Source organism: Sphaeramia orbicularis, chromosome 12, assembly GCF_902148855.1.
Source record: "Sphaeramia orbicularis chromosome 12, fSphaOr1.1, whole genome shotgun sequence".
In the NCBI taxonomy this organism is placed as follows: domain Eukaryota; kingdom Metazoa; phylum Chordata; class Actinopteri; order Kurtiformes; family Apogonidae; genus Sphaeramia; species Sphaeramia orbicularis.
The window spans coordinates 78,242,181-78,257,105 of NC_043968.1; the positions used below are offsets into that span (position 1 = coordinate 78,242,181).

The 14,925-nt window shown below is 36.6% G+C and overlaps 1 protein-coding gene across 1 annotated transcript in view; it reads left to right on the plus strand.

The window, feature by feature from the left end:
• Positions 1-96: 96 nt before the first annotated feature.
• The window catches only part of LOC115429140 (small G protein signaling modulator 1-like), a 34,934-nt gene continuing 20,105 nt past the window's right edge, over positions 97-14,925 (plus strand). The window contains 11 exon segments of the mRNA XM_030148388.1: positions 97-403; positions 2,618-2,780; positions 4,256-4,408; positions 4,603-4,670; positions 7,859-7,919; positions 7,921-7,973; positions 7,976-7,998; positions 9,729-9,860; positions 10,673-10,797; positions 13,204-13,271; positions 13,415-13,578. Coding sequence (XP_030004248.1) covers positions 97-403; positions 2,618-2,780; positions 4,256-4,408; positions 4,603-4,670; positions 7,859-7,919; positions 7,921-7,973; positions 7,976-7,998; positions 9,729-9,860; positions 10,673-10,797; positions 13,204-13,271; positions 13,415-13,578 — 1,317 coding nt within the window.

Sequence of the window (14,925 nt, forward strand, 5' to 3'; positions counted from 1 at the left end):
TCATCCTCTGTTCTTCTTCACTTCATCCTGCTCTGCTTCTCTCACTTCATCCTCTGCTCTCTTCACTTCATCCTCTGCTCTTCTTCACTTCATCCTATGTTCTTCTTCACTTCCCTCTCTTCTTCACTTCATCCTCTGTTCTTCTCCTTCATCCTCTGCTCTTCTTCACTCCCTCCTCTGCTCTTCTTCACTTCATCCTCTGCTCTTCTTTTCACTCATCCTATGTTCTTCTTCACTTCATCCTCTGCTCTTCTTCACTTCATCCTCTGTTCTTCTTCACTTCATCCTCTGTTCTTCTTCGCTTCATCCTCTGTTCCTTCCTTCATCCTCTGCTTCTTCACTTCGTCCTCTGCTTCTTCACCTCACTGCTCTAATCTGGGCTCCACAGTCTTTTACCAGCATTGTATCTGTTTATTTTGCAGCTTTTATTAGTTAAGTTGGTGGATTATTTTATGTGACTTTATACCAGGGCTGTCAAACTCAGTTTAGTTCAGTTCCACATTCAGCCCAATATGATCTGAACCGGACTGGACCAGTACAATAAGAACAGTTGAAAAAGTTCAATTACATATGATAATGTTTACATCTACAAAGTCTCCTTAAAAATGTGAATAACATGAATAACCTGAAATGCCTTAAGAAAAATAAGAGTAATTTTAACAATATTCTGCCTCAGTTTATCATTTATATGTGCATTATGGTAACGTACGGATGCAGAGGATCTACAAACATAAACGTTTAATAACAGGCAGAATATTATTAAAACTGCACTTATTTTTATTAAGACATTTCAGTTTGTTCATATTTGTTCAGGTTATTCATATTCTTTGTTAAAGGGTAGTTTCTAAATGTAAACAGTTTCATGTAAATTTACTTTTTTTTATACTGAAATAAAGATCAAATGTTGGAGTTGTCATTATTTATTATAGGTTATTATGATGGTATTTTACTGGTTCTGATCCTTCAGGTCATGTTGGTCTGTATGTGACACCTGAACTAAAATGATTTGAACATCACTGATTGTTGATATTATTCATTTTTCGTAACATTTTGAGTAATTTTTGCATTTGACAAATTCATCCCACCGGCCGGATCTTACCCTTTGGTGGGCCGGTTTGGCCATGGGCCGTATGTTTGACACCCATGCTTTATACTGTACATATATTATACTGTAGAATATAATATAACTGTAGACGTAATATATGCTGTATATATAATATATGCTGTACATATAATATATTGTATATATAATACAGGGTGGGGAAGCAAAATTTACAATGAACATTTAGTTTTTTTTTTCTCAGCAGGCACTACGTCAATTGTTTTGAAACCAAACATATTGATGTCATAATCATACCTAACACTATTATCCATACCTTTTCAGAAACTTTTGCCCATATGAGTAATCAGGAAAGCAAACGTCAAAGAGTGTGTGATTTGCTGAATGCACTCACACCAAAGGAGATTTCAAAAATAGTTGGAGTGTCCATAAAGACTGTTTATAATGGAAAGAAGAGAATGACTATGAGCAAAACTATTACGAGAAAGTCTGGAAGATACTATTAAGAAGAATGGGAGAAGTTGTCACCCCAATATTTGAGGAACACTTGCTCAAGTTTCAGGAAGCGTGTGAAGGCAGTTATTGAGAAAGAAGGAGGACACATAGAATGAAAACATTTTCTATTATGTACATTTCTTGTGGCAAATAAATTCTCATGACTTTCAATAAACTAATTGGTCATACACTGTCTTTCAATCCCTGCCTCAAAATATTGTAAATTTTGCTTCCCCCCTGTATATACCGTACATATAATATATATTGTACATATAATATATACTGTATATAGATAAAAGTAAATTGACACTCTCCAAAGGTGTTGATACTTCCAGGGCTGAGGTGTGGTGTGTGTGTGTTTCCCATCCTTCCTATCTTTGCTCCAGTAAACACCTCCACACACGTCAGTCTATTTTTTGCTTGTACCACCTGTACATGTGTCTCCCACCTGCTTTAGACTAAAATTCACAATGGGTTTTCTTAACCTCCTCAGAACCAGCTATAAGTTTTCTGTCCGCATTTGTGGGACAAGAGTTTCACAACTTTTTACAAAAAAAAAAAAAAAAAAAGAAAACCAAGACTTTGCACCTCTCGTAATTTGCGCAATCAATCTCTGTAAATCACCTGCAAACTGTGGTCACACCCCACACACAAAATTCTAGATTGTGCAAGCACATTACTACATATAATTGGGATGTTAGTAGATCCGGCCCTGTGTCTGTATTGAACACGTCTCAAAGGGAGGAGCAAACGGTTTGGGTGTGGAATTACACACATGGAAGTGGTTAGGAGACATCGAAATGATGAAACGAGATGCAGAGAACACATTTTTCACCCTCATGTGAACATTTTTGGATTGATGGAAGAAAAAATAATTGAGAAGTATGCCCCCCCCCCCCCCCACCACACACACACACACACACACACACACACACACTACCATACACTTGACAGGACTCTTTTTCACTTGATCTGATGATTGTGATTAAAAATTAAAATTGTCTGTGTCTGTCTGTCTCTGTGTGTGTGTGTGTGTGTGTGTGTGTGTGTGTGTGTGTGTAGCTGTAGTAGAAGCCTGTGTGCTGCATGGACTCAAACGTCGTATTGCAGGTCTGCTGTGCACTAATAAGGTTGCAGCATTATTCATGAAGATGGCAAAAAGTTTTTCACCGGCAGAAGAGCTTTGTCAGAAGGTTCAGGAGCTGGAGCAGCTGATTGAAAACAGGTATGGAAGATTCAGTCTATATATGAGCCTTTTAGTGTCTATGTAGTTCCTTTTCCATCGTCCATCTGAGCTAAACTTTCCCCATATGGGTCATTCCATCCCAAATCAACCAGATTTCAGAAAGTGCCCCGCATGACCCCCAGAAAATTCTGAAAAAATTCACACTTGTTCACCTACCAGATAAACGAACACATCCAAATTTTAATGTCATATCTGTAATAGTTTAGGAGATCCAGCCCTTTGAAAATTAATGTTTTTGTTTTTTTTTAATTTTGCCAATTTGCTTTTCGGCCAACTTTGAGGAGCTGTATCTCCTCAGGTATTCAAACCACACTGCTGAAACTTACAGTCTGGAGTGAAATCCCCCTGAAAAGATCATATTTTACATCAAAATAATTGTAGGTGCCTTCATGTTTGGTCCATGAGGCCTTGAAATCAGGCCAAAAGGCTAATTCTTCCAAATGTCCTCTCTCTTCAGGCTTGCACTGTGCCAGAATGGATGAATGTAGAGACCTCATTTTTTTTTGCATGGATTCTTATGGTCAAGATGCAACAATTTACTGCAAAAACTACATTTCAATGAAAAGTGTTACTGTGAGGCAATGAATAAAATGGGTCGATTTCAGTTTTTCACAAAAATACTCTTTACTTGAGCACTCAAATTACCATGCGGCCAGTTAATGAACATTTTGAAATTTTTTACCATGTCTTCATATATGTTTCAAGATGTTGTGGACAAAATTTTAGCTTTGGGATGGAACTGGTTCTTTTTTTAATATTTTTTTTTACTGCATGACTATATTTTCTTCAAATTGTATACAAACGTAGGTGTAAATGGCATTTTTAACAGTATAATGGCACTGATTATTGCACAAATTATGATAATACTTGAGATATTTGAACTAGGGTGTGGAACTGCATGATGGTTCAGATAGAATAATTATAGATTTCCCAGAACTGGCTCAGGTTGATGCCTGTAGTAGAGACTTCTCTGAAATTGGATGGAGCTGGTCAGTTGACCCAGTTTCACCATCAGGGTCAGTGACAGAAATGTAGCTAAGATTTCCCAGAATTTTTATGATGCTGGCCAGCCTAATCTTTCTGTGACATTCATCCTTTAGGATCAATCCAACAACATTTTTCCTCCATGATGAATAGTTTGTTCAGGATTATGAATAGAATTCCCAAAATTCCCAAAAACATATCTTTTCTGACATGAATTGATAATATTGTGGGTCTCCCTTGAGCATAAACCCCCAGACCCCACCCCCCAAGGCCACCTCTGAATTTGGAAACAGCAGTGAAAGTAAATAACAAATAATAATTGACAGACAATATAAGTAATAGTGACTTGAATACTTCTCAACATCCATTTTTTGTCTAAAAATGTTCTTGTTTTAGTTTTAATGTTATATTCTAACTAAACTAATCCCTCATATGTTTATCTGTTCTGTCTGTTCAACTCTTCTCTTCAGTAAGCAGAACAACTCTTCTCTGAGTAACGACCGTGGGCGTCAGTCCAAACTGGCCAACCTTCCTCCTCAGGCGTTGAAACACTTGTGGATTCGAACCGCGCTGATGGAGAAGCTCCTAGATAAGATTGTCCTGTACTTGGTAGAAAACAGCAGGTATTCTAATGCATTGTTCCTTATGTGTGTAAATGACTCCAGAGTTTGTGTTTTTAACTGTAGAACATCTGTAAGCTCCTTCTTCAGAACATGTCAGTTCAGAATAGATGTTATTTTTCATTTAGCTCATTTGCAGCTGTTGCCCTGCGGGGCGACACGGTGTACGTTTTTCATGTGCATATTATTTCCTGCAGTACTTACTATGAGCGAGAAGCCATGTTGATGGATCCTGTGGATGGACCAATTCTTGCATCACTACTGGGTATTCATCAACCTCTCACCTTCACTGTTAACCCCAATACAGCGGCTTCAAACTATGGAGCTTTTTAATTCATTTGGAAAAAGAATATGTTATTAAAGAACTGACCAAGTGAACAACAACTTAAAAGTATTCAACATAAACAATGGTTACAGTAGTCGCTCTAGTTACATGAAATTTTAATTCAGTATTTTTTCACTTCACATGTTTTAAATGTTCATATATATTTTGATATTAAAGGTGTTATTTATTTTTATGAAGCGAAATAAAAGGTTCTGGCACAATTTTACGTACTTCTGCATTACACGAGGAAGGAGAAATACTATCTGTACGTCGAGAATTCCAACAGTTCTTGTTGTGTTTAAGAACTTTATTTCATTCTAAACCAGGGGTCTCAAACATGTGGCCCGGGGCCCAAATGCGGCCCACCAAAGGTTCCAATTCGGCCCGTGGGATGAATTTGCAAAGTGTGAATATTCCACAGTCAAGGTTGTCAAACTCATTTTAGTTCTGGTTCCACATACAGACCAATATGATCCACAACACAGGTGGCAAACATGCGGCCCGGGGGCCAAATCCGGCCCCAAAGGTTCAATCTGGCCCCTGGGATGAATTTGTGAAATGCAAAAATTACCGAAGATATTAATAATCAAGGATGTTCAAATCCTTTTAGGTCATTTCAGTCTAAAGTTGATCAGACCAGTAAAATACTATAATAATAACCTGTAAATAATAAAAACTGTAAATTAATCTCTTTGTTTTAGTGTAAAAAAAAAAAAAAAAGTAAAATTACACAAAAATGTTTACATTTACAGGCTAGTCTTACAAAAAATATGAATACCTGAAATGTCTTAAGAGACGTATGTGGAATTTTAATAATAATCTCCCTGTTACTTAATGTTGTGTGTATTTGATCTATTGTGATCTCTAAGTTGTGATTCACATGTATAAATGATAAACTAAGGTAAAGTAAGTAAGTAAAGTAAATTTTATTTATAGAGCACTTTTCACAGACAGAGTCACAAAGTGCTTTATCAATTCAAATCAGAATCAAATTAAGTTTAGAGACCCAACAGAATCCTTCAGGGGCAAACACTTGTGATTGGTGACAGTGGCGAGGAAAAAAAAAAAAAAAAAAAAAAAAGGTGTAATATTGTTAACATTGTACTTATTTTACTAAGAATTGTCAGCTTGTTCATATTTGTTCATGTCATGTTCAAGTACAATTGTGGATATAAACATTTTCATTACAGAATTTACTTTTTACTCTCAAAAGTTCTCATCTTATTACTTATATTTTTACTGGTCCGGCCCACTTTATATCATATTAGGCTGAATGTGGCCCCTGAACTAAAAAATTTGACACCCTTGACCTACAGTAAAATAATAACAGCATAAAAACCTTAAAAACATAATGACTCCATATTTTCTTCTCGGTTTGATGTGAAAAAAATTATATTATATTATGCCTATAAATAATGACAACTTCTAATTTTGTCTTTGTTTTAGTGCAGAAAATAACATTAAATTATGAAAATATTTATATTTACAAACTATCCTGTTACAATAAAATGTGAATAACCTGAACAAATATGAACAACCTGAAATGTCTAAAGAAAATTAAGCACAATTTGAACAATTTTCTTCCTGTTTCTAAGTGTTTAGTGTCTTTGTAGATCTGATCCATAATGCACATGTAGAAATGATAAGTTGAGGCAGAATATTGTTAAAATTGCACTTATTTTCTTAAGAAATTCAGTTTTTTCAGGTTATTTACATCTTTTTTGTTTGGATAGTTTAAAAAAGCAAATATTTTCATAATTTAATGGGGTTTTTTGCACTAAAACAAAGACAAAAATTTGGAGTTGTCATTATTTAGGTTATGATGCTATTATTTACTTGTCTGGTCCACTGCAGATCAAATCGGGCTGAATGTGGCCCCTGAAAGAAAATGAGTTTGAGAGCCCTGTTCTAAACACAATAAAAAAATATAATATTAAGAATGAAATGAAGTGCTGCTGGAGTTCTTGACCTACAGTTAATTTGAAACTGTACAAAATAGACTTTAAATATCATAATTTATATGATATGACATTTATTTCAGTTTCACTTTGTAATTTATCATTTGAAACTGAATAAATTTTATGTGGGGAAAAAAAATCAAAATTTACGTATCAGAAAACATATGAAAACAAGTGGTTCCAGTCATAACAAACCCCTCCCCTTACACATATTGTAGCTTATTTTAGCATCGATCCAGGTGATGTCATCATGTCTATGCGTGTGCTGATGTCAGCATAGACACATTTCACCCATTATAAGTAAATGGGGGGAAAAAAATTAAAAAGTAAAGAAATTTGAACTTTGACCTACTTTTCCCAAAATATAGCCACATCTATTCTGGGTCACTGGTAATATATAAACTCAATTAGGTATGAACTCAACCAATAGTTTTGCTGCTAGAGTGTGAACAAACAAATAAAGTGAACCAAAAACAACAGCCCTTTCCTCCTTTTCAGGGGGCGGGGTCATAAATACTTAAAATTCAAACGAAAATGTAGAATGAAAATGATATTATCTAAGATATTGGAGACATGGTAGGTGCAGAAATTTACGTTATATTATATATTCAAGTTTCAAATTTAAATGAACGAATGAATGAATTTCTTTTTTTTCAAATACGAGTACATTTCAAACAAGGCACAATGAGATGTATGTGTACATATGTTATAAGTTCCCAAAAGGGGAAATGGAAGATGAGTGAATAAATAAATACACATAACATATTTAGTTTAGTTTAGTTTATTTATTTTGAATATGCAACAAAACCAAGTAATCCCACTTAGTCTTTACAAATGAAACAGATTATAAGAAATCAAAACAAACAAACCAAAACAAAAACCTGTACATATGCATGAAAACAAAGTATGACTTCATTTGCATATTCGAAAAGGAGTGGGAGGAAGTAGAACTTTTTTAATCCCACCCCTTCTCCCAAAACAGAACACAAAACATATGCACCAAACCGAACCAAACAAGACAAAACAAAGTAACGTAAATGAATTAATTTTAAAAAACATTTCAGATTAACTTCACGTTTGACCTAGTATCGGCTCGATATCGTTCAAATTGGCTTCTGCTCACAGGTAAGTGTAAATGTACTTTAAGCTCTTTGTTGGTTTGTCTTCCAGTGGGTCCGTGTGCGCTGGAGTACACCAAAGTAAAGACAGCGGACCACTTCTGGACCGACCCCTGCTGATGAACTGGTTCAGAGACACCGCATCCACAGTGGACACTGTCGGCAGGACTCCCGTCCAGACGACCGGCCCTGGTGAGTCCCAAATCACACGTCAACCATCACTGATGTGCAGCCAAGGAAAGGCTGGCACTGACATGGAAACGGCCTCATATTTTATCACAGCAACAAGGGATCAGCTATTCCCTCCACCAGGAGGTATTGTGATCACTTTGCATGTGTGTTTGCGTGTTGTTTGTTTGTTTGTTAGCAAGATAACTCAAAAAGTTATGGACAGATTTCATGAAATTTTCAGGAAATGTTGATACTGGCACAAGGAACAAATGTTTAAATTTTGGTGGTGATCGGGGGGAGATCTGTCTTGGCGGAGGTCTGCGCTCTCCAAGTGCTTTTCTAGTTTGTTTGTGTGTTTGTTTTAGCAACTTTACGGGAAAACTCTTACAACCATCTTTACCTAATTGTACCCACAGATAGGCCTAGGCCCTGGGACCAAGCCATTAAATTTTGGGCCAAGTAGGCCAAAGTTCAAGGTCACAGCAAGGTCACAAAATCTACAATTTTCCTATCTGTCATCATTGAGCAATTTTCAAAAATTCATAAAAAATTCAAAATGACTTCGATTAGCCTCCAATTTGATCCACCCGTAGCTTACAACAATATCTTGTATCTGGCACAAAATTACCCACATCCACTGTGGAATGTGGACTCTGTGGACATTTCAGTTTAACATTGAAATCCCATTTACGACACATTTTTCTTTGTAACTCAACAAACATTGATTGGAATGTAATATAATTTGACATACACATGACTGGTACCAAGCTTCAACTTTGTACGAAATATCGTTCTGCTCCATTTCTCTTTCGTTATGCTCTGTTGATTTTTGTTATTTTTTTGCACCATTTTCAAAAAATCAAAAAATGCAATTCGTGAAATATCCTTATGAAATTTGTTTTACACATCCACAGACATATGTTCTATGACATAAGTTCCGTTTTTGCTGTTCAACGAAAATTACGGAAGCAGTTACACAGGGAATTGCCAGGGGGTCACAATTCGTTTCTCTACATTCAAATGCTAACTAATAATTTGAAAATGACACCAGTTAGCCACATGGTTACATTATCGATATATAGGAACTCGTTTGTTTTTTGTTTGTTTGTTGGTTAGTTTGCAAGGTAACTTAAAAAGTTATGGACGGATTTTGATAAAATTTTCTGGAAATGTTGATACTGGCACAAGGGACAAATAATTACATTTTTGGTGGTGATCGGGGGGGGGGTGGTGATCTGCCTTGGCAGAGGTCTGCGCTCTCTGAGTGCTTTTCTAGTTTTTTAGATATAGTTCTGAAGCATAGGTCAGTGGATGCATTCAATCGGTCCAAAACGCCTCAGTCTGTGGGATGGTGTTTACATTAGGGTGAAAGAAAGAGTGAAACATAATTATCTATGACTGTCCTTATCACATACCTGTTTATATCTGTAAATTATACTTATTTTCATCTATATACATGTATTTGTTTTATTAGTGGTTTTTGTATTTTGAGATCTAGGTTAGGTTGGTATGGGGGTCGCCACTGGTTCTGGGAGGAGGGGGTTATACTTTGTGTGTCACAAAATCTTATATCATAAAATGGGAATTTCTTTCTCTTTTTTTTGTACTTTTGGAGATGCACAATGAAAATAAATTTTAAAAAATGATCCAAAAACTAAACAAAAAAGAACCATCACTGAAAATGTACGTATGAACGTCTGTGTTTAGTATTTGCTCTCTAACTGTTGTGCTTTTCTCTAACCGTGGATTAGATCCAAAAGCGACAGTCCAGTGGAAGCATAGATGACCGTCCTCTCATGTGGGTGAGGGACTATGTAGAATCCCTCCATCAGAACTCCAGAGCCACACTCCTGTTTGGCAAGAACAATGTTCTAGTGCAACCGGTAAAGGTTTAAAAATATATATGGGAAATAATAAGAGAAAAGGAGGGATGCACGATAACTGTTTATTACAACCGATACCGATAACCGATAACTTCCTGCTTCTCGTAACTGATACCGATACCAACACCAATAGTTCCCATTCTTCCAGTTCTTCTGCCTCTTCTTCTTGGTTTTTATGGCGGTTACCAAGGCAACAATGTGCACCGTGTACTGGTGAAATACACCAAATCCTTCTACATAATGCACGTTTCGGCCCTGCCCCGTGTCCATTGTCCGTCCCATTGATGTCCGATTGATGTTGCAACACGGGACACTGGAGAGCGTTTGGGTGCAATGCCACTGATTCACCACAGGAGGACGCTATCATACAAGGAACCACGGGTACAATGCCGCTAGTCTAAGCAATTTACCATAATTTCCGGTTTATAAGCCGCTACTTTTTTCCACACACTGTGAACCTGCAGCTCTAAAAATGCAGCTAATTTATGTTTTCTTGGCTATCGATCGATCTGGCTGACAAAGAAGGAAATAGAGCTGTAGCACGTAAGCTTGGCATCAATGAAACGATAGTGAGACGTTGGAGATGGGGTGAGTGCGGCTTATAGTCCGGAAAGTACGGTAGATTTATAATTATGGGCTGTGTTTATCAGTGAAACTTTAATTATCGGACTTATCAGAACGACGTCATGTTTTTCAATATCTGACTGATAATTATCGTGCATCCCTGGAGAAAATCCTTCTTTTGTGTTGTTGTTACTATAGTGATGACAAATGTCCTGTAATACTGTAACAGTTCTTCCTTTTGTCTGCAGAGAGACGATATGGAGGCCATCCCAGGATACCTGTCTTTACATCAAACCGCAGATCTGATGACACTGAAGTGGACGCCCAATCAGCTGATGAACGGCAACGTGGGGGAACTCGATTCTGAGAAGAGGTCAGACTGACAGCAGCTCGGTTTCTTTTTTTTGTTGGAAAAAGACAAACTCATGGGGTCCAACATTTGTGGGGGGCCCATAGAGCAGAGGAGGGGGTCCAGTGGATACAGGTTAGAAGGTGTGAAAATTTTCGTGTAAGGTCTGCTGAATGATAGAGGAATAGAACCAGGAGTTGGACGTTGAAAGTAAGTTTCACTTTCGTTTCACACCAGCGTTAGTTACATTAGTTATGGATCACACCCCCACGTGTATAACTGCCTGCCCCCCCCCTCTGTTTTTTATCACACCCTGTATATATGTGTTCATAAAAAATAAAACACAGCATAAATACAAGAACATTGTATAAATGAGGACATTTTTAGAGGAGTGATACAAATACTGGGTGGTTAATGGATGTAAACTTGATCCATTTGTCCCACATATGATCCAGTTTGTCTCCCTGGATTCTGATAAAGTCAGTTTTTCCAGTTTGAATATTTGCCAGATGATCCCGTACCAGTCTTCTATTGTTGGTGGAGTTGGGCTGAACCATCTTCTGGTACTAGATTTCTTGCTGGCTGCAAACAGCGCCTGGAATAGTTTTGTATCCTCCCTCTGTTCTTGTTCAGCGACATCACCAAGACATAAATGTACACTGTCGTAGATAATATGAACCTTAACCCTTTCATGTGTGAATTATGAGAACCTTAGTTGAGATTTTTTTGCTGAGTGTTTTTATTCCTTTTTAGGCATGAAAAAAAAAAAAAGTGATTGAAATTTTTTATAACCCTATTTTTCATCGAGTTACAAAAATGTCCTCTCAGCTGGACACCATGCATTAAATTTTTGAAGAAAGAAACATGCGTTTAAAACCCATCATCAGAAAGTGATATACTGTGTGAAAACTATGAAATCAAAACATTTTTCTTGCAGCTAATCTGATGTTTTCTCACTTTTTAACATACTCTAACCCTATAACACCAAACATATCATATTTGATACATGGGTTTTGAAGCCCTCTACCAAGGTTATTATCGTTAACGAAAACTAACGAAATGACGAAAACTAGAATTGTAAAAACATTTTCGTTAACTGAAATAAATAAAACTATAATTAAAATAAAAAAATGATAACTACTGAAACTGTACTGTGTGCTTATGAAACTAACTAAAACGTTTAAAAATTATGAATAAATTACCTTAGTTTTCGTCTTTGTCAATGTCGGATTGATATAAATTGATTTATTTCCCTCCAGCCCTTTTAATTAGAGGCACCATACAATATTTAATGGTCCGTCACTTCTCGTCACTTGTCGTTTAGTCGTCTCCCCATCCTCACTCTACCTGGAAACTAAAGTTGGGAGAAAGCAGCAGAGTCATGTATGGGATTTATTTGAATATGATGACGAAGAAGAGAAAAGATATAAAAACCCCCCCCTAAAACTAAATGAAAACTAAGCATTTAGAAAATAACAAAAATAAAAACTAGCAAACCTGCTGTAAAAACAATTTAAAACTAAGTGAATTAGAGGAAAAAAAAGTCAAAACTAAATAAAACTAAACTATAATGAAAAATCCAAAACTATTATAAACTTGCCCTCTACATGATGTGATATTTTTTTTCTTGAAAAACCTGATGTATACTATTAGATATATTCAATACATGGATAATGCACCAGGGGGCAGGAATTCATTCACCAGACGCCCTTCCAGTGACACTACATGATTGTCATTCATGAAGAAGGAGGAAGAACTTTGCCAATTTTGAAAAGGAATTACCAATTTTTAAGACATGTTTGTGTTATATTATGTTTTTGTTTGTTCAAAAATAATATTTGAGCATGGAGACCCGATGTATCAAATATGATACAAAATTCAAACTTATACATGGAAATTGATATTTGAAAAAACATTTTTTGGGTTGTTCAGAAGGCCCAATAAAGGCTCCAGTTCCAAAGAACTAGAATTTTCTGTCAATGATTTAATGGTTCAGGTTTTACAGGGTTAATACTAGTTATTACTGACTTCATGGAGATAACATGCCAAAAAAAAAAAAAAAAAGAAAACTGTTAATTACAGTCTAATAACAATTAGCAATTGATTTACACTAAAACATCTTACTGCAGATCAGGTTTATCAAGAACAGCAAAGTTACAGTAATGTATGAACTGCAGTGTATGGGATGATGCATAAGCGTCCACTGTGTTGGCTGATATGGAACTAAAACAGCAAAACCCATGAATATACAAGAGAACAGCTGGAGAAGAGCTGTCCACTGGAGTGACCACTATGCATGAAAGGGTTAAAGACAGATATCAGAGTCCGGTGGATACCACTCCAGTACTGGTGCCAGTAGCTCAGTTCCACAGGACTAATGACATGTTTTTATGGAAGCTAATGGCTGGTTCTTACCGATCTTTCTCTTAGTGTCTACTGGGATTATGCAATGACGATTCGTTTGGAAGAGATCGTCTATCTCCACTGTCATCAGCAAGGTAATTTTTTTCTCCCTCCTGATTTTGCACCTCGATGTATGTATGGTGTTGTCAACCAATGTCAAATACTGCCATGTCCTAGTTACGTAATTCAGAGTTTTAGTCGCTGTTGAAATGAAAGCTCACAGTGTCGACCTCTCCAGTTAACAGCGGCGGGACGGTAGTTTTGGTGAGCCAGGATGGAATCCAAAGACCTCCTCTGCATTTCCCCAAAGGAGGACACCTGCTTCAGTTCCTCACATGCCTTGAAACCGGACTGCTACCACATGGACAGCTGGACCCGCCCCTCTGGAACCAGAGAGGAAAGGTGAACAGAGCCCTTCAGAATACCTACTGTTTTCATAAATGATGCAGAAATACAACAACAGATCAGAAAAGCATGGGGTGGTTCGGAACATAAAAATAAAAAAAATAACAGTGGACAATATGAATTCAGCATGTTTCAGGTTTTATCACAGTGTTGAACCATCAGTGTGATCCTCCATGATGACAAAGTTTATTCTACACAGTCCATGTAAACGTCTGTGTGAGGGAAAAACCCACCAAGCTCATCACTGCAAAAAAGGAGTGTCTGAAACAAGATAAACACACTAAATCTGAGGTGAAGGGACTGAAGACAAGTGAAATATCTGTCCATGCAGCAAGAGAATTCTACTGGACTAGATCTGTTGAATTCAGATTAAATCTAGAAAATCCTGTCTACAGATGAACATTTAAAATTAAAAATGAAGTCTTAAAACAAGATCAATTATCTAAGACTTCTAAATCTAAGTTTTGGTTTTTCTTTTTTTTTCTTGGTAAGAACCAAATAATTTGCAGTGTGATTTTCAAGAAAGGGAAATGTACTTATTTTGGGGATATTAATCTGTTTTGTTTTTTTTCCTAGTTTTAAATGTTGATAGAAATGCAAGAATGTCCGCCTTGTTTTTAAAACATATATCTTTCCTTTTCTAGGTCAGAGTTTGCAGCTTATTTTGAGACCAAATGATCTAGAAATGAGCTCTAATAATAAGCAACACCAGCAGCTGATGTTTTACCACGTATACAACCAATGTTTTCAACTTATTTTAAGGAATAAATGAATGTTCTACATTCAAAGACACAGAGACAAAGCAATGTCAAACAAACATCTGTACTCATCAGCATCACAAAGATTTGTGTTTTTCCGACACAGTTCATGATATATCTATTTTTATAGTTTCTCTGATGTTTTCTCTTCACTACAACTCTCTGTTTGTAGCCTCTCTCACCAGCTAAAGCAGTTCACTCTATGGTAGTGGTGTTTTTACCTCATGTTTTAATGCTTCACCCATATGTTGTTGTTCTGAATGGCTCCATATGTCGCAAAGATTTGAAAAATTTAAGAGAAAAAACTTAAGAGACTTTCATGACCAATTTTTCATCAGATCTATAAAACCCCAGTCATATCCTCAGTATCACGAATCTGTAAGTCTTTCTGTCATTACTCACCTGAATCTCTTGCATCACAGTGAACAATTCCAAAATGTCATCCACCATAAAAAACTATATGTTTACAAACAGAGCCGGTAGGTCACTCAGGCATCTTGGGAATTTTGTTGCGACCTGCATTATGGGAAATGGAGGTTCGCGCAGCCGCCTGACAGCGGCAGCGCAACCATATGAATTAAATGGA